Source organism: Odocoileus virginianus, chromosome 8, assembly GCF_023699985.2.
Source record: "Odocoileus virginianus isolate 20LAN1187 ecotype Illinois chromosome 8, Ovbor_1.2, whole genome shotgun sequence".
Lineage (NCBI taxonomy): Eukaryota > Metazoa > Chordata > Mammalia > Artiodactyla > Cervidae > Odocoileus > Odocoileus virginianus.
Window position 1 is genome coordinate 73,966,544 of NC_069681.1, and position 20,194 is coordinate 73,986,737.

The 20,194-nt window shown below is 44.0% G+C and overlaps 1 protein-coding gene across 1 annotated transcript in view; it reads left to right on the forward strand.

Moving 5' to 3' along the window:
- The window catches only part of LOC110148868 (protein POLR1D-like), a 32,486-nt gene extending 25,077 nt beyond the window's left edge, over window positions 1–7,409 (forward strand). The window contains exon 3 of the mRNA XM_020911104.2: window positions 6,362–7,409. Coding sequence (XP_020766763.1) covers window positions 6,362–6,626 — 265 coding nt within the window. The 3' untranslated portion in view covers window positions 6,627–7,409. The remainder of the gene's footprint in view (window positions 1–6,361) is intronic.
- Window positions 7,410–20,194: the final 12,785 nt, after the last annotated feature.

Genomic DNA, 20,194 nt, shown 5'->3' on the forward strand with positions numbered 1-20,194 from the left:
ATGCGCATCAGCTGATGTGTGGACACACCCTGATGATGCCCATACGTTCCATACTAGTCAGTAACACAAAGGAGCAGAGCTACTGATACACACTGCATGGATGAGTCTCAGATGCACTGCGGTCATGAAAGAAACCAGACTCAGTACCTGACACTGTGTAAGATTCCATTCATATGACCCAGAGAAAAGCCAGAAAAAGCTAGACCCGGAGGGACAGAATACCACTCATCGCTTGCCAAGAGGTGGGGGCCGAAGGACTGCATTTACTGCCCACCTTTTTGGGTGATGGAAGTGTTCTGCATCTTGGTTGTTGTGATCATAACATGACTACACACATTCGTCAAGGCTCATCACGCTATTTACTTAAAAGGTAAATGTGATTCTGTGTAAGCAGACAGTAAATATGTCTGCTTATACAGAAGACATATGTATAAATTTATGATTTAAAATTTTGATTTTTTTAATCTGATTTAAAAATAAAAAGAATGTCATTATTCTACAGTCACCAATGATAGACTGAATCTAGGCAACACTCTGTCTATGACTTGCTAAACCTATCAGATGAGAAGCTGATGGGGAACCTTCTGATGAGTGGGTCAGGCTGATGACACTGGACTCATCCATCGATCCTTATACCACAGAAAGGTGCAATAGGAAGAGGATACCACCATTTATGAGACATACTTGTAAAGAACCTGAATCTGATTAAGTCTCTAGTGAGAGCTACTAGTTGGCAGGAAGTAGAGGTCAGAGGAACATACTCAATGACTATAGAGATAAAAGGACAGAAATGAAAAATATGGGGAATTCTACAGGACAAACAAACCAATTTCTTTAACAAATGAATTCCACAGCCAAAAGGGAGGAGGAGTACCCCATGAATTAATAGATCTGAGACAGCTCTAAGTGTAACTTTGTCTGCATTCTTACCCAGACTCATTGAAACAAAGGTATATAATGATACAAGGAATTAATGTTGGCTTCTGTTTAGCTGTGATAATAGTACTGCTATTATTTTTTTAAGCTGTTATCTTTCAGAAATTCATTCTTATGTTTTTATGGATGCAGTGATATAATGAAATGCAAAGATCCAGTGTGGATCAATCTGTATATATGTAATCATTTTAGCAGATACCCAAAAGGAGCAACTGGTCAACTACTGGTGGGTAGTGGTCTGCTTTTCTAAGCATCTAGAAGGTTTTTACATTTGCTCTAAAATTTAAAATAGAACTAGAGCGAGTGACACTCTTTTTTTCCCTCTTGGATATTCCGTAAGAGAGATCTCAAGTGAGGCAGTTAAGCCGTTGCCAGAGAGATTGCTGAACTAGAGAAAATGCAAGTGGGATGAACTTTTTTTATATCATAAAGAAAGAAACCATTTGGTGCTATGTACTCCCTTGGACATGTTTCAGCAAAAAGAATCTCGAGAAGCTGTTCTTGACAGACGCCTTAGAGAAGCTGAAGTATTGGCCCATGTGACTTCCTTTCAGTCAACATAATGGAATTTATAAGCACAAATTTCAGAAATTTGCGGCAGCTTCACGGTCTACAAAGCTGTATTTATTCGGTCACATTCACTTTGGCTGATCTTAGCCCAGTATAATAATCGAGTCCAGTGCCTGGGTAACTTCCATCTTAGACATGGAGAGGCTTATACTTTGGTACAAAAAGTCCCAAAGGTTGGATATGACAGAAAACGATTCTCCAGTTTTCATAACGCAGTTGTTTTAAGGGGAATGACATTTTGGGTGCTTTTCTATTTGGCTTGGGGTCAATCTGGTAACATGGGTGAGCACTCCTACATTTTCTGATACTTTACATCAGCTGCGAATCATTTCCCCGGCCTTCAGCCAGTCGCGCAGTGTCTTTATTCATTTAAACATCCTAGGGATTGGCACTGCCCCTCCTTGTCCCGGGCCCAGTGGTTGTTATGTTAGCGCACAGGACGCTGGGCATCCTGCCCCTGCCTCCCGCGTTCACCCCTCTTCCTGCCCAGTTCGGAAAGTGGGTGGGGAGCCCCGAAGGAGCAACTGTCGGTTCACACAGTGGTGGAGACGACCTGTGCGGCTGAGGGAGCAGGGGCCCAGGGGCTGTGCCCAGTCGTACGTTCCAGGGGCCCCACTCCTCACACCCGTGCTCTGACCCTCTCCTTGGCCCACCTCTGTCCCGCCTGGCCATCACCTCAAACACAGGCAGCCCGGGATGTATTTCTGCTACAGGACCTAGCATAATGCCTTACACATGAAGGAGCCTCAGATTTTTAGAAATAAATACTGTAGGTACAGATGTACATATGTGTCGGCTATTCTTCATTACTTTTAGGTGTAGTGTTTGAGGCAGAGTGTATTGAAAACCTACCTCAGGTCTGAAAAGCTGTCAGCACACTGGTCACCAGGGCTGCTCCCTTCGGGACAGATGCACAGAGGCAGATGGTACGTGGCGTCGGGTGGGTTCGGGGCGCCGGCCCTGCGGGAGCCCAGGTAAGTCAGACACAGACAAGGACAGGGGCACAGAACACCCTGGACACACGTGACTTGGAGACCTACGAAGTGCATCAGGCCATGGTAGATGATGGTGTGTCTTCCTCTGTTTAGGGAAGCAGAGCCTCGGGGTCAGGGAAGCGGGCTCCATGTATTATACCCTGATCCATTCCTTTGTTTTGCTGCCAAAGCCCTTCCCATACAGCATTTTATCTTCCATTCTACACGCTCCTTTGCACACTCTCGGCTGTACGTCTGAGGTAACAGCCACAGAAAGGAGCCCAGCTACAGTCCCCACAGCCCAAGGAGCCTGGTGATCCTGGATCTTGAGACTGCGGTTGGTGACAACTCAGCTCGTCTAAGGCGCCACAGTCACCATAACTACCGACAGTGCCACAGGAGCTAATCTGGCAATCAAATGCCTCAGCTGCCTGAGAAGTTCTTGTGGAGCGTTAGAATCCCTATAGCTACACTGCTGACCCTTAATTACTCTGCAAGCATACAACGAAAAGTGCAGAATGGAAGGTAAAATGCTGTGTGCCTGCATGGGAAGGCCTTTGGCAGCAAAACGAAGGAATGGGTCAGGGTACAACGCATGGAGCCCCCTCCCTGACCCCAAGGCTCTGCTTCCCTAAACAGGAAGAACCACCATCATCCCCCACGGCCTGACGCATTCATAGATCTCCAAGTCACATGTGTCCAGGGCGTTCTGTGCCCCTGTCCTTGTCTGTGTCAGATTCACCTGGGCTCCTGCACGGCCGGCGTCCCGAGCCCACCCGACGCCTCGTACTATATGCTTCTGTGCATCTGTCCCGAAGGGAGGACGGACTCTGGAGTCAGAGTCCTGGTTCCCGTCCCAGCTCCACGCCCTCCCAGCTCGGGACCCATAAGCACGTGGCCTCCTGTGCATCTGTCAGAGGGGCGATGGTGGGACAGATGGAAGGAGGCGACGCTGGTGCCAGGAACTGGCCGTCAGCATGGTCACCACCCTCCTGGTTCTCACTGGTGAGTGGTCACATACCACTATTCCATGGGTCACATTCATGAAAGTGTTTTAGAAACTGATGTGGCAGCTCTGCATCTGCAGAGTGTTAGATATTACTACCTCTGTCCAAAGTATTAAAATCAGAAAGGGAAAAAAAAAAACACTACATTTATGTTCCTCCTGCTGTTCTCTGTGCTTGTTTGAAACAAGCCGGTCGTGAAAAACAAAACAAAACAATTGTGAAAAACAGTTGACTGTTTCTCATGAGTGGAGTCTGATAACTGCCAGGAGAAAGTGCCCCATTTTTGTGAAGGACGTTACACAGCACGTCTGCTTGGGAAATGGGGAGAGAAGGCTGAAGAGCTGACACTCCTGGCCTCGGTCCATCTCAGTCTCTGCCAGGGCAGGCGAGACCCCTTCTCTCAGGCTCTGCGTCAACAGCTTTGAAAGCAGAAGGAAGTTGCTTCACTTTTTGGTTTAACGTGGATAGAATGCCAGGTCTTGAGTCTGATGGTGCTGTCATGGGTACTTTCTAAAGCAGTTTTAACGCATCTCATTCTGTTTATAGAATTTCATATCCATTTATGTTGTTAGCACCTTAAATTTGGCTCTCCCCACATGAGCTAGTATAAATTTCTAAAACCAAAAATAAGAGTAACCAGCCAGGGTAAGAAGGTTGACATTGTGTGGGTCAGAGCTCCCCAGGAAAGCAGCTGCACACCCCGCAGCCCCCACCCTTCGTCCCCGACACAGCCAGTGACAGAGCCGCTGCAGACGTGCCCAGCAGCCAGGCCTGCTCCCCAGGGCTCAGGCTTTCCCCACAATGCTGATGTGGAACAGGCTTCAGGATCTAACACTAGCTTATCGTGTCATCTCAAATACAGAAAAAAGTGGCACTAAAAGAGAGCTGAGAGACAAGAAGTCAGAGAGCCATGAAATAATTTCCTAATGTGGTGAAGGAGAAAAGGATCATTTTCCAAAGGGTCAACAAACGTAGAGAACATGAGACACTCCAAACAGGAAGGGCTCTTTGAGATCACACATTACTCCAGCCTCTGGTGTTATTGTATCTGAGGAGCGCCTACAGACAGAGTTTACGGGTCATTAGGAAATGCAGATAATAAGCTCAGAGGTAATGGCCACTAGCCCACTGGCTCTGACATCAGTGGAGAATTGAGGTGTCCTGGAGAGTGAAGCTTGCAGATATAGAAACTTAACTATTTTCAGCACCAAAACTTTAAAACTGTAACCATTTTTATGAACATTTCTGTAAAATATCTTATTTTTTTCTTGATGGCGCAGGGTTTTTTTTTAATAATTTTTTTTCATTAAGAGACATCAGATATTCTGCTGTGTTCTTGATTAACTTACTATCTCAGGTGATTTGAGACTTAGTGATCTTGAGTTTCCATCCTGGACAAATCCTGAATATATGAACTTGAGTGCCATATATATTCTCTTTCATGAAAGGAGAATGAACAGTAATAACATTACATTATTACTATAATGAATAGTAATAAGAAGGGTCCACAGTCCCTTGTTTAAAGCCCTCAGATCCAGAAAAGTTTCTTAGAAAGATACATAGCACAGACAGTGTGCACGACAGGTACCCCCACGGTATGTGTTCAACACACAGTCATCTCCCCAACAAAGCATATGAATGTTACCCCAGAGGGGACGCAGACTAGAAATAAGTGCCCAGCGTCAGATTAGGTCAGGTCTGACTGCCAAACAAGTTGTGTCCAAAAAAGGAACTTGGTTTTCAAATTTTGGAATCATGCATAAGAAATCATAGATCTACAGGTACCATTTATCAGGAATTTGCTCTATGCCAGGCCCTATGCTAAGTGCTTCGTGGGTTATCTCATTCAACTCCTGCAGTAGATGGATAATTCTGTTAACAAATAGAAAACTGAAGCACAGAGGCATCAGGTAACTCTCAGGATCCCAAAGCCAGTGAAGCCGAAGGGCTAGGGTATGTACCAGAGCAAACCTCTGCTGAGTGCCTGTTACCTACCAGGCGTTGTGTGCGCACATCCAGCCTCCATCAACCTGCCCTCTAACTCAGTCACTATGATGGTCCCCGTTTAACAGAGGATGGGCAACAGGAGATGATCTGACATGCCCAAGGTCCAGTCTGGTAGACAGTGTGACCCCAGAGAATGTGTGTGCACGGCGTTGTGTAAGTTCGTTGAAGAACAACTGGCGATGAGAGTCAGCAAAATTAATTACCACGTTACAGACCAGAGCTCAAGGCCAAGGAGAGATTCAAGTTTTCACTGTGTGCTGTTTTCATTTGTGTAGCCAAATGAAAGATTGGCTATACCTGAAAAACAAATACTGCGTATGTAAATATGTATCAACATGTAAATTAACAATCTGATCAGTGACATCCTTCCTCCTGGGTCCAATATTCAGGGTATGGCAGGAGATACTTTTTTGTTCCTCAGGGGGTACTTACCCTTATTCTTTGATATTTAAAAGCAGGCCACCATAAACATAAATCTGCATTTTGAGTTAATGCCTAGTCAAGTCAGGCATTTATGGTAAAGGAGATAAATGACTCAGGTATTAAAAAAAGGAATTAAATGGCTCAGGTGATGTGTGTTGTGGTCCACACCTGTACACACATTGTTACTCCTTGGCTTAATTAGTCCCAGCCAGGAAGACAGGGTCAAGGTCTTCAGACAGGGTCCAGCCAGTCCGTCTTGCAATTCTCAGTGTCCTGGGTTTTCCCCCTTGTACTCGCAGTTTACACTAGGTGGCATGCAAGGAAAGCTGAACAAATTCAGAAACTTGACTCCAGGGAAGCAAGATTCTTTGGCACAGGCCCTGATGGGAGGGTTCGGCTCCGGAGTCCACATTTGATTTGTGGTTGTTCTCTCTTTGCCCCCAGGATGAAGTGTCCTCTTGCCGGGACAAATAAAAGATTTCTAATTAACACAATTAAGAACACACTGCCCTCCCACAAAGAGCAAGACCACGAACAAAAAGAGGGCAGCAAGGAACCGGCGAAAAGCCAGAGCCAGAAGGAGGAAGGGCGCCAGAAGCACCGGTCTCACCCGTACAAGCACAGCGTCCACGCCCGGCGCTCACCGCCCGGGAAGCGGGGGAAGCGGGGTAGCCATGAGAAGTCGCAGACACGGTCCAGCAAGCGGTGAGGTGGGGGCCCGGGGCCCAGCGAGACCCTCCCAGTGCCCAGGCCTGGGGTGGTGCGGAGACACCAGGACGGGTTTACAGCAGGGCCTCCGTCCTGATGGCGGACAGTCACCCGAGGCTCCACGAAGGAGCACAGCGACATCCCGGCAGGTTTAAGCGGCTTCGGCAGTGTAATATACATTCGTCTGGGTTTTCTTCTGTCTTGTTTGGAAGTTGGTTTCAAAATAAATCTAGAACTTACAAGTTTTCAGAGATTATTAAAATTAGTTCCAGTTTTTGTTTTTGTTTTTTGATGTGCTGCACTTGTGGTCTTTTCTCAGAATTTCTAAAAACAGAAAGATACTTGTCAATCCTATACTTTTGGGGGGTGATGATTTTAGAAACCTGGCCAGTGATCATATTTATGAAAAGCTGTAGCCCTTATTTAGCCAGAAATTCTTGAGAGCTCTGTACCAGTTGACCTTTAAATGAACAACGTAGGAAAATCTCAAAATCCTCTTGAATTTAGCACCGCCCCCCATCAATAACCAGGGGTTAAAAAACTGTCTCTCTTCTTTCCTTGTGCATTCTCAAACTCATTCCTGAGATAGAACAATTTTTCTGTATTTCATTTTGGGGGGAATATGTACGTTTTAAGTGGTGCTTTTAAAAGAACCTTCAAAAGTTAAAATTACTATTATTTTCATGCTATGTCTTATTTAGCTAAAGACCTATGATGCCATTCTTAGGTGTTGTACAGTTGTTTCAGAAATCTGAATTTTAAATAAAAGTGTGTTTACAATGCCTTTTTACTGTTTTTTCAATATCAGTGTGGCTCTGTTTTTAACATACAATTATCATTACTCACACCTGTATTCTTCCTTTCATACTCAGAAAAATGTCACCAAGCATGATTTTCCCCCATCCACGAAAGGAAGAAGAATCTCTGTCTACACCACCCCCCACCTCCCAAAGCATCTGAGCTTATGCCTGGCTGCTCCCAGATAATCACTTGACGCAGTCCCACTCCCTGCTTCCCAGCAGCAGAGAAAAACCTTTTCTAAGTGCTAGAAAGGAGAGCGTTAGCAAAGTCAGCTTCGGGGTGTTGAACGGGACCCACTCTGCCCCCGCCGCCGAGCTGCCTGCCACACCTGTTCAGCCTGCTCTGAGCCCAAAGCTTGGGACTCAGACCCAAAGCTTCTGCACAGCCCTGTTCCCCTAGAACCCGCCTCACCCCCATGACTTTGTACAAACACCCTTTCCTTTCAAACACTGAAAAGGGACCATTTGGTTCATATGACTTTATCCAAGTCCAGTTACACATTAGCCCATATCATTTGTGCTAAATTTGAAATGTTTTGTATTTAAACATCTATTAGGGACAGCACAGAGTTGTGGTTTTTAAACACTTCTAATTAAGTAAAAGTTGAACTCTATCATTTGTCTATGTGCCCTGAATTTAGATCTCACTGGCAAGTTCATTATTCTGAAAAAGGGGGTTATCACAATCAGCATGTTCTTCCCCTCGACAGTAAAGGAAGCGCTTTAGCCTCATCACTTACCTTTCTCAGACAACTATGTTAAAGGACAAGCACTCCTCAAAACCATTTTCCCCTTAAAAACCTCCACCCCACTTCTGAAATTTTTATTAGAGTCTTTAAAACTTTCATCAGGGCTTCCCAGGTGGCTCAGTGGGTGAAGAATCCGCCTACAGTGCAGGAGACGCAGGTTTGATCCCTGGGTTGGGAAGATCCTCTGGAGAAGGGCGTGGCAACCCACTCTGGTGTTCTTGCCTGGAGAATCCTGTGGGATTAGGAGCCTGGAGGGCCACAGCCCATGGGGTCGAAAAAGTGTCGGACACAACTGAGTGACTAACACTTTTACTTTTCACTTTCCTCTGAAAAACCCATATTCCTATGCTCTGACCTCTGATAGGCAAAATAGATCTCAGAGCTGAGAGGTTGTTCCTGGGTTATAATCCTGAATTTGGCTTGAATAAAATTTGTCATTTCTTTTTTAGATTGATTTTTAAAAATTTTTTTAAATTTATTTTTAATTGGAGGATACTGCTTTACAATACTGTGTTAGCTTCTGCCATACAACAACATTAATTGGCCATAAGTATATACGTATGTCCCCTCCCTCTTGAACCTTCCTGTCACCCCCTACACAGTCCCAGATTGTTGACAATAGGCATACAATCCAATTCAACCACAATTTTAAAACCTAGCAAGTTTTAACAAGTTTCCTCTAAAATTTAGATGGGACTGCAAAGGACCTAGAGTAACCAAAACCATTTTGAAAAAAAAACGCTGGAGGACTTGCTCTCTCTCACTTCAAAGCTTATTATAAATTTACCGTAATTTGGAGAATGTGGCCTTGGCATCAAGATGGACAAACAGATCACTGGAACAATCATAGAGTCCAGAAACTGACTGTACGTGTATGTTACAATGACTTTTGACAAAAGTGAAAAAGCAAGTTGGGGGGTGGACTTCCAGGATCACAGGATGAGGACTTCTGCAGAGGGGCTCCCAGTAAAAACTATCTAAGAAACAATTATTGAGTCTCCAGAAATGATCCTAAGGGCACTGCAACACACACATATTTTTTTATAAGTCAACAAAGATATAGTAACAGTGATAGTCTGTTTTTTTAATCACACCCACTCCCTTCCCCCTTCCGGCTCAGTGGCACAGAAACCCCACTCCAGACTTACGCGGCCCCGAACACAAATCTCGCTCTGCCCCCAGCATGTAGGCTGTTCTCCCAGAGGGCAGGATGCCAGCATTTCTCATCGTGTTGCCAGACACCCATTGCTGAGACTTAAGTTCTGAGCAAGAGTGACCAGGCCAGGAGGTGAGGCTGCCTCCTCCCATCTGGTTCCCACTGGGACACAGGCTCTACCTCGGTCACAAAGCCACTGGGAGTTCTGAGTCCCCGATCACCCTCACCCCGGCTCATGAGACAGTGGTTCCACGTCCAGAAGCCCTGAAGCCGCTGCATCCACCTCCGCCTCCTGCTCCGTTCCTAAGGTGGGGTATAACTCAGACAGAAGCACATCACTGTCCATGTACCACTTCCCAGTTCCAGAGCCCTGGCTCAGAGATTTTTCTAGAGGAGGAAGCAGGCTATAAACAGCTCCTAGCCTCTTCCCAAAGAAACTGACTTTGTTTGCCAAAGAACATGGACAAGTTCGCGCATAATGTATTCAAAAACAGTGAAGATTGTGGTGAGAAATAAGAGGATATTGGTAGATTTGTTGAAGACAGAGGCTAAACTGAAGACTGTTAGTTTACAGTAGAGAACTTGGGGTGGGAGCAGGGTGCTGGGAGTAGCTCTCCTAGAATAATAACAAATATCGAACACTGATCTCAGGAACTATTCCTTCAAAGAAGCTAGAACTTGATTGGTTTAGTCTCTGGAACAACGGATGCCCTAGAGCATTGTTGAAAACAATAGAGCAATTATCCTACAAGTTGTGAAGCTTAACAGCTAGGTGTGATCAGGGGGAAAGATAGCCAAAAAGAAGCCCTGTCAATGCACTGTCATCCAGGACAGCTGGGCACACTCAAGGCTGTGCACCGTTGGTTGAGAAGCAACATCAAAGGTTTAACACTCATGTGTTTGTGTAAAATAGACTTCACTGAAATAAAAGTCACTAAACAAGCAATCAAGTAAATGGAAGTGGGGGGACCAGAACCCAGAATTTCTATCCTAAACTATCTAAAATGTCCAATTTCCAACAAAATGTATGAGACATACAAAGAAACACAAAAACATGACTTACACCCTGGGGTGGGGCGGGAGGTGGGGTGAAGCCAGCAATACAAATTGCCTGTGAGAGTGACAGATATTGGATTTAACAGTTAATGGAGACTTCAAGTAGTTATAAATATAGTATGTTCAAATAACTAGTAGAAGCCATGGTTTACAAAATAAAGGAAGATATGCTGACAATGTTACATCAAATAGCTAGTATCAATAAAGAGATATAAACTTTTAAAGAACCAGATAAAAATTCTGGACTTAAAAAGTACAATTGAAATGAAAAATTAACTAAAGAAGCCCAACTTGTTGCAGAACAATTTACAAACCTGAAGTTGACAGAGACTTTGCAAGCCAAAGAACAAAGGGAAAAAAAAGAATGAAGAAAAATGAACAGAGCCTCAGGAAATGTGGAATGCCATTAAGTGCATCAAGATATATGTAAGAGCAATATCAGAAAAGGAGAAAGAAAAAATATGTGAAGATATAATGGTTGAAATCATTCCTAATTTATTGAAAACACTAATCTACACATTCAGGAAGCTCCACAAATTCCACAAAGAAATCCACAAATAGATATGTGATGGTTTGAAGAAAAAAAAAAAAAAAAAGGCTGAAAGGCAAATACAAGGTGAAAATCTTGAAAGTGGCAAGAGAAAAAAGACTTGCCATTTGTAAGAAATTCAGTAAAGATTAGCAATTTACTTCTCATTAGCAACAGTGGAGGGCAAAAAGCAGTGGGATAACATAATCCAAATACACAGAAAAAAAACTGTCAATCAAGAATCTAATATACCAAAGCTATCTTTAAAAAAAAAAAAAGACAAAACAAAGACATTACCCAATAAACAAAAACTTAGGATGGTAGGAGGATATAAATTTTGGCCAGAATAAAATTTTTCAAGTAACTGAAAAAAAAAACTGAGAGAGTTTGTTTTTGGCACACACACCTTAATTTTTTCACCAAAAGCAGTGACCCCAGAGGGTAATTTGAATTCACATAAACAAGAGCACTGGTAATGTCATATAAACCAAGTAGAGAGTGCTTCACCTATTTTGACTAAAAAGTCTCAGTAAAAATGAAGGTAGTGCATCTCAAATGGAAAAGTTAAGAAACTAATACATGACACATGAAAAAAATATGCTATTTTTATAAATCCAATGTTAAAACTTGAGGGCTGGGGAGAGGTTATTTCAGATAACTGAGAATTAGATGCATATTTTGTAATAGAGTGAATGCTTTCCTATTCTGAGAATTATGTTTTTAAATGGTTTGATAAAATAAGACAACTAAGAGTATGCAAGAGAGACCATGTGTGACCTGGAGTCTAAAACATTTATATAGCTCTTTACAGAAACCATTTGCCAACCTCCATTTAAACATTTTAACTTAGAATATGTATATATACATTTATTCATTGATACATATATAAGGGAGCTTCTCAGGTGGGTCAGTGGTAAAGCACCTGCCTTCAGTACAGGAGACATGGGTTTGGTTTGTGGATTGGGAAGATTCCCTGGAGAAGGAAATAGCAACCCACTTCAGTATTCTTGCCTGGGAAATCCCATGGACAGAGAGCCTGGTGGGCTACAGACCATGGGGTCACAAAAGAGACACGACTTTATGTAATTATAAAATATAGTAAAAACACATCTTTATTCTCCTTTCTTCTCAAATTATTTGAAAAGCAATTGTATAAAACAATATGTATTTTTGATCCTGTAACATATAGAAGTGTAGTAATTTTGCCAATAACAACATAGAGGAGGTGAGTGAGCACAAAGCTAGACTGACCCAAAACAACTCCATAAGAGTCGTTCTTGAATTCATAAGAATGAATCAAGAGAATCTGAAATGATCAATGGGAAGGTTGATATAACAAAAGCTATCAATATACTTATAGTCGGCACCAGTGCCACTTGCTCAGTTCTGAGCACCAGACCAGGCAAACTTGGCCCCAAGAGCCGTGAAATGATGCGGCATCAGGGGAGGCCTGAGAATGGGCATCTGTAGCCACTTGAAAGCAAAGCGGACCAGCACACACTCACCCATTCATTCCTGCAGGTCCCTGAATGCCCTGTACCCTTCCTGGGAAGAGACATCTTACACAAACTGGGTGTTGCTCTCCACAGTGGGAGACAAGCTGGAGTCTGGGGTCCCCGCAGACAAGGGGCACAAGATAATGACACTGATGGCTGAGGACGAACCTCCCCAGACAGAGTGAGTCCACCTCCCTGAAGTGAAGCTCAAGTTCGGGGACCAGGGACGGATGGGGTGAGCTGTCAGGCAAGTCCGGTAATAGTCCATCTAAAACCCAGACACACATGGCCCAAGAGAAAACAGTACCCTCACCATCAGGGGGCCTTGCTGGGCACCGCCCCTGTGATACAAGACCTGATTGACTAGGGCCTTATTCGACCATCCAATCGGCCTGTAACACCCCCACTCTTCGCATAAAGAAACCCAGTGGGGAATGCAGGATGGTACAGATTGTTTTGTTGTTGTTTAGTCGTTAAGTCATGCCCAATTCTTGGTGCCCCTATGGACTGTAGTCCACCAGGCTCCTCTGTCCATGAGATTTCCCAGGCAAGAGTACTGGAATGGGTTACCATTTCCTTTTCCGGTGGATCTTTCTGACCCAAGGATCAAACCCGGGTCTCCTGGATCTCCTGCATTGGCAGGCGGATTCTTTATCACTGCACCACCAGGGAAGCCCCACAGGACCTCAGCGCAGTAATGAAGCCCCTGAAGATACACATCCAACGGTCCCTAATCCCTACACCCTACTGGCCACGCTCCATCCACCAGGACCTGGTATTCTGTGTTAAGATTTATAAGATGCCTTCTGGGGCTTCCCTGGCAGTCCAGTGGTTAAAACTTTGCCTTCAGATGCAGGGGTTGATCCCTGGCCGGGGAACTAAGATCCCAAAATGCCTCTAGAACAACAACAAAAAAAAACTGAAACAGAAAACAGATGCGATATTGTAACAAAGTCAATAAAGACTTTAAAGATGATCCAAATCCCCCCAAAAAAACTTTTAAAAAAGCACTTTAAAAAAAAAAAGACATACCTCCTATATTCCATTTGCCCCAGAGTCAAACAGAATTTTTGCTTTTGAGTGGCAGGACCCCAAAACACAACAAAAACAATACTTTCAGACAGTAATGCTCTAAGAATTCAAAAATCCCCCCATCTTCTTTGGGGAAACAGCTAAAGGTCTAAAAGATCTACATCTGAAGGAGGGATCCCTTCCTCCAAAATGTAGACAACAGTCTGATCGCCAGGCCTACTAAAGAGGCTTCCGATAAAAAATACTGTAACCACCCCCAAACCACCTAGCCAATAAAGTGTATGAAGTGTCCAAGAAAAGGGCTCAGATATCACAAACAAGGATCACCTACCTGGCTGCATTCTTAACAGAAGGTCGGGGAAGCCCACCTTAGGAGATGGGAGACGCATATGCAGCCTCATCCCTCCTAGAACTAGAAGACTTCTTGGGGGTTTCCTGGGGGTGGCGGCACCTGGATCCCCAGCCCTGGTCTAGTAGCTAGGTCTCTACTTGAAATGTTAAAAGGAAAGGCTGATGATCCTTCTAAATGGAAACCAGAATTCAAAGGGGCCTTTTGAGAATTGAGTCCTGGCCCTCGCAGACTGAGCTACTTCAACAGAGATCCAGGAGGCCAGCGGTGGCCAGTTAATGACCACGGTCGATACTTCTTTCCCCAACTGCAGCTTGTCAAGCATAAGGGAGGCTCATCAAAGAACTCACTCCAGGAGGGAAGCCCTATATCATTGGTTAGCAGGGGTCATGGTAACTCCTGGCATGAAAGGCATTATCAGTGGGATTGTCAAAACATGCCTGACTCTCCCTTCTCCACCAAAGCAAAGCCCCCAGGTGAGGACCATTCAGATCAGGGGGACATGCCCTGGAGAAAACTGATATACTGATCTCATGCTGAGGGCAGCTGGCAACTTCAGGTATCTCTTGGTGCTAGTAAACACATTTTTTGAGTGGATAGAATTCCCCACTAGGACTGAAATGGCAGCTGAAGCGGCTAAGGCAGTAGTAAGAGAGATAATTCCCAGGTTTGGGCTCCCAGGATCCCTACAAAAAATGATGATCCAGGATTTGTATCTCAAGTGACAAAGGGAATGACTGGACCTTACTCTCAGCCCAGAGACCTCAATCAACAGAGAAAATAGATCAAATCAGATCTGGAAACAGGTGTTAGCCAAGCTATGTCAGGAAACTCTGACTGCCCTACTCCACATGTGGTCAGCTCCAGGTTAAGTGCCCTTGAACTCTTGTATGAACTCCCATTTCCACAGCTGGAGAGAAAAGATAACTCAGTCCCCTTGAAATGGAACAACTCAAGTAAACCTCCAGTTAGGAGAAACCAGAAAAGCTCTCATGGAACATGGGACACAGTTGCTGCCTGCCCTCACTGACCCAGCCCCGGCCTTCCAGCCAGGAGCCTAGGCACATCCAAAAACCTGGAAAACCAGCAGTCTGCAAGCCCTGCTCACCCCCAAGTGGAGCAGACGCCACTCGGTGACCCTCACCACCCTCTCCGCTCTGAAATGGCAGAGGCCACTCCATGGGGACACTATATTCGTGAAGAGGCCCCCAAGCCCCAACCTTCGGAGAAACAACCTGGGGCCATGGGCCCCTTGACCACTCCAGTGAACCATGCTCTGACCTGGAGCTTCTTTTCCGAAAAACCACCAAAATGGGGCCAGGGACACTCAGGTGCATCTGGCCCAAAGCCCTGGAGTCCTGCCTTTTCAGGAGAATGTGACAGGTAACCACTGTTCCCTTGCTGATATCTGAGCATATATCTTAAACCATCTCCTTTGTCTCCAAGAGGTTAGACAAATGGGAGCGGAGGGATTCATCACCAGCAAAGCCCATGCACAATTCCAGGAGAATAAAAGCAGAATCTGGTTAATAAAATCAAGTCTGACCTTTTCTTCTTTTCCTCCGTGCTGAGTCTAGTGTCTCTGGCTCACAGGCAGCCGTGGACAGATGCCTCGAACCCGGCACCTCAGACCAGGGTTCCTGATGGGTAGCTGTTGCACCGACACTGGCTCAGGCTGTGTGCAGAGAGCCCCGCGCCCTCCCTGCTGACCGGGACCCTATGAAGCAGCCCCGCCCACAGCCTACAGGAGAGCCTGCGCTCTGGACCAGCAGCTCACACCTTTCTGTCCTCTGATCAGGGAATAAAGCTTTCCTTTGCTTCTGAATCTAACTCAGTCTCGTTCTGTTTACTCAACACCAGGCAGGTGGCCCTCCTTGGGGCCGACTCGGAAGGGTCAATAACGTGTAGACTGCTCTTCCCATCTGCGGCAGAGAGGAAACGCCCTCCCTTCCACTTCTGGGGTGATGTGAGATGAAGCCAGCTAAAACAGAAAATTTTAAAAAGTGCCAAAGTCTCACAATATAATACCACAAAGTTCCAGGTTGCAGTAATAAATTACTCATTATATCAAGAACCAGGAAGATCTCAAACTGAATGAAAAAGACAATCAATAGAGAACATATCAAGATACCATTGGTAATAGAATTCTCACAAAGACGTGAAGCAAACATCATAAAAATGCCTCAATGATTATAAGCACTCTGATAGTGAATAAGAAAATAGAGCGGTTCAGCAGAAAAATAGAAGGTATAAGCAAGAACCAAATAGAAATTACAATAAACAAACTAAAAACTCAATAGAAGGGCTCTATAGCTGAGTGGAGAACCCAGATGAAAGAATCAGTGAACTGGAAGATAGAAATTACCCAAACGGAACAACAGAGAGAAAATTCAGAGATGAAGAAATGAAATCACCAACATATTGCTGGTGGGAATGAAGAATGATTTGGCATTTATATATAAATATATATTTATATATATATTACATGCAACTGCCATGTAACCCAGTGATTGCATTTCTAGGTATTTAGCCTAGAGAAATGAAAACTTATGTTCTCACAAAAATCTGTACAAAAATATTTATAGCAGCTTTATTCATAATAGGGGCTTCCCTGGTGGCTCAGATGGTAAAGAATTTGACTGCAGTGTGGGAGACCCAGATTCAATCCCTGGGTTGGAAAGATCCCCTGGAGAAGGGAATGGCAGTATTCTTGCTTGAAGAAGCCCATGGACTGAGGACCCTGGCAGGCTGAAGTCTATAGGGTCGCAAAAAGTTGGACATGACTGAATGACTTTCACTTCACTTTTTCATAATAAGCAACAATAAGACCAGATGTCCTTCAATGAGTAAATGGTCAAACAAAAGGCAGTACATCCACACCATGAAACACTACCCAGCAATGAACAAGAGCAAACTATAGACACATACAACAACCTGGTTGAATCTCCAAGGAATTATGAATGGAAAATCCAATCCTAAAATGTTGCATATTATGCCACTTATGTGACATTCTTGAAATGACAAAATTATAGGAATGGAGAATAGGTTAGTGGTTGGCAGCAGTTTTAAGAACAGTGAGAGTGAGAAGGATAGGAGTGACGAGATATCCTTGTTGTGGTGATGGAAATGTCCCATGTCTTCATTGAATGGATGCCCATGTCCTAGTGGTGATACTGTCCTAGAGTTTTGCAAGATGTTACCATTGGGAGAAAATGGGTAAAGGGTACAATGGAACCTCTCTGTATGAGATCTTACAACTGCATCTGAATTGATAATTACCCCCAAATGGAAAGTTTAAATGCATTTGTTTAAAAAAAAAAGAAAAGAAAAGACAAATCACAGACTAGGAGAGGTTATTTGAAATACAAAACAATATTCTTAAAGGATATTTTCATTAGATAGATAATTGGGGGTTGACATTCTTTTCCTTCAGCATTTTAAAGATGTGTTTTCACTATTTCTGACCTCATTGGTTCTGGTTAAGTCTGCAGTCATTTGAATAATTTTCCTCAGTTCAATTCAGTCCTGCAGTCGTGTCCGACTCTTTGCAACCCCATGGACTGCAGCATGCCAGGCTTCCCTGTCCATCACCAACTCCTGGAGTTTACTCAAACTCATGTCCGTTGAGTTGGTGATGCCATCCAACCATCTCATCCTTTGTCACCCCCTCCTCCTCCCACCTTCAATCTATCCCAGCATCAGGGTCTTTTCCAACGAGTCAGTTCTTCACATTCAGTGGCCAAAGTATTCAAGCTTCAGCTTCAACATCAGTCCTTCCAATGAATACTCAGGATCTGATTTCCTTTAGGATGGACTGGCTGGATCTCCTTGCAGGCCAAGGGACTCTCAAGAGTCTTCTCCAACACCACAGCTCAAAAGCATCAATTCTTCAGCGCTCAGGTTTCTTTATGGTCCAACTCTCACATCCATACATGACTGCTGGAAAGACCATAGCTTTGACTAGATGGATCTTTTTGGAAAATAATTTTCTACTTTTTAATACGTTGTCTGGGTTTGTCATAGCTTTTATTCCAAGGAGCAAGTGTCTTTTAATTTCATGGTTGCAGTCACCATCTGCAGTGATTTTGCAGCCCAAGAAATAAAGTCTGTCACTGTTTCCACTGTTTCCCCATCTATTTGCCATGAAGTGATGAGACCAGATGCCATGATCTTTTTCTTTTTTATTTGCATTTTATTTTTATTTATTTATTTTAAAATTAAATTAATTAATTTATTTTAATTGGAGGCTAATTATTTTACAATATTGTAGTGGTTTTTGCCATACATTGACATGAATCAGTCATGGGTGTACATGTGTTCCCCATCCTGAACCCCCACCCCCCCCTCCCCATCCCATCCCTCAGGGTCATCCTGGTGCACCAGGATCTTTGTTTTCCAAATGTTGAATTTTAAGACAGGTTTTTCACTCTCCTCTTTCACTTTCATCAAGAGGCTCTTTAGTTCTTCTTCACTTTCTGCCATAAGGGTGGTGTCATCTGCGTATCTGAGGTTATTGATATTTATCCCGGCAATCTTGATTCCAGCTTGTGCTTCATCCAGACCGGCATTTTGCATGATTTACTCTGCATATAAGTTAAATGAGGAGGGTGACAACATAGAGCCTTGACATACTCCTTTCCCAATTTGGAACCAGTCTGTTGTTCCATGTCCACTTCGAACTGTTGCTTCTTTGTCTGCATACAGATTTCTCAGGAGGCAGGTAAGGTGTACTGGTAATTTTCCTGTCTTTGAGTAAAGTGTTTTTCCTCTCTGTTTTTAAAACTTTCTCTTTGGTTTTCATAGATCTCACTGTAATGTGCCTAGATGTGGTTTCCTTTATAAATTTCTTATTTGGGATATGCTAAAACTCTCATAATTATGAATTTATATATTTCCACAGATTTGGAAAGTTTTTTCTCACTGTTTCTTCTAATATTTCTTGTACTTCATTCTCTTTGTTTTCTCCTTTGGGGATTCCAAGTCTATGTATGTCAGACTTTTTTGTATTGGTTCATAGTCTCTGAAGCTCTGTTAACATTTTTTTTCAGTTTCTTTCTTTCTTTTTTTTTTTTTTTTGAGGAGGAAGGGACTCCTTTTCAGATTGAATGATCTTTTGTTTGTTTGTTTTTGGTCATTCTTCGAAGCCTTTACATAATTGGTACTTTTAGCCTTATTGAGACATCATTGATATATGATAAGCTGCATATATGTTAAGGTATAATGTTAAGGCATATGTGTTAAGGTATAATAAGGTATAAAGGCTTAATATGTTGATATAATTATAATCAAATTATATTTGGTATATTATTTACACCAATGAAACATCTATCAAGAAGATAAGGAGCCTATCTATCACAGTCAGGGTATTCTCATGCCCCTTCTAACCCATCATCCTGCTCTCTTCCACACCCTCTGTCCACTGACACCCTTTCTATAACTATAGATTAATGTTCATTTTCTAGAATAATGTTAACTATAGCTCCACAGGTGGTGCCCTGGTAAAAAATTCAATGCAGGAGATGCAAGAGATGTGGGTTTGATCCTGGGTTGGGAAGATCCCCTGAAGAAGGAAATAACAGCCCTCTCCAATCTTCTTGCCTGGGAAATCCCATGGACAGGCTACAGTCCGTGAGATCACAAAGAGTCAGACACGACTGAGCGACAGCACGCATGCACACGCACACGAGAAGTCCCTAAAACTTGGGGCCTGCTTGATAATGTTATCAAAGGAAGAATGTCATGATGATTTCCTCCACTGCACTAACCTGGAGCTGCCTCTCCACAGCCCAGTATTAGGAACATCTCAGGGAAAGAGAAGACAGCTCCCAGGGGACTGGCAAGCTTGGAGGGAAATGGCAGGCGTGGTTTTGTGCGGGATCAATTTAGCTAAGCTGGAGCTGAGTTGCCCAGAATCCCCTTTCTGTATGGTTTCGTTAAGACTGGCTTCAGGGAAACTTGTACATAACTTGAATGGGGAAACCGAAATAGCACCCTTGAAGCCCAAGATGGAGGGGCCTGGGCATGGCTGCCGATGTGCAGGCCTCCTTCTCCATGCGGGTGGGGTGTGGGGGGCGGCTGGGCCTACGGCTCCCCCAGCTCCTCTGAGCTCCAGGCCAGGGCCAGATGCAGCTCATTAAGGAGAGAGCCAGCTTCTTCTGTGGGTTTCCCAGGCCACCTGGGTCAGGGACAGCGCAAGTCCAGGTTGTCTTCGTGGGTTCTGGTTGGTCCTTGCAGGTCTGGCTTGCCTCTCTGTCCTTTCACATCTGGGTTCTTCCCTGACCGCCAGCCCTGCTGGCCTACAGCAAAGTTATGCCCACCAGCAGACAACAGAGTCAAGCTTCCCATGGACACTTCACTAGTTCCCACCACTATAAAACATCCAGTGCCCACAAAAGTCGTCAT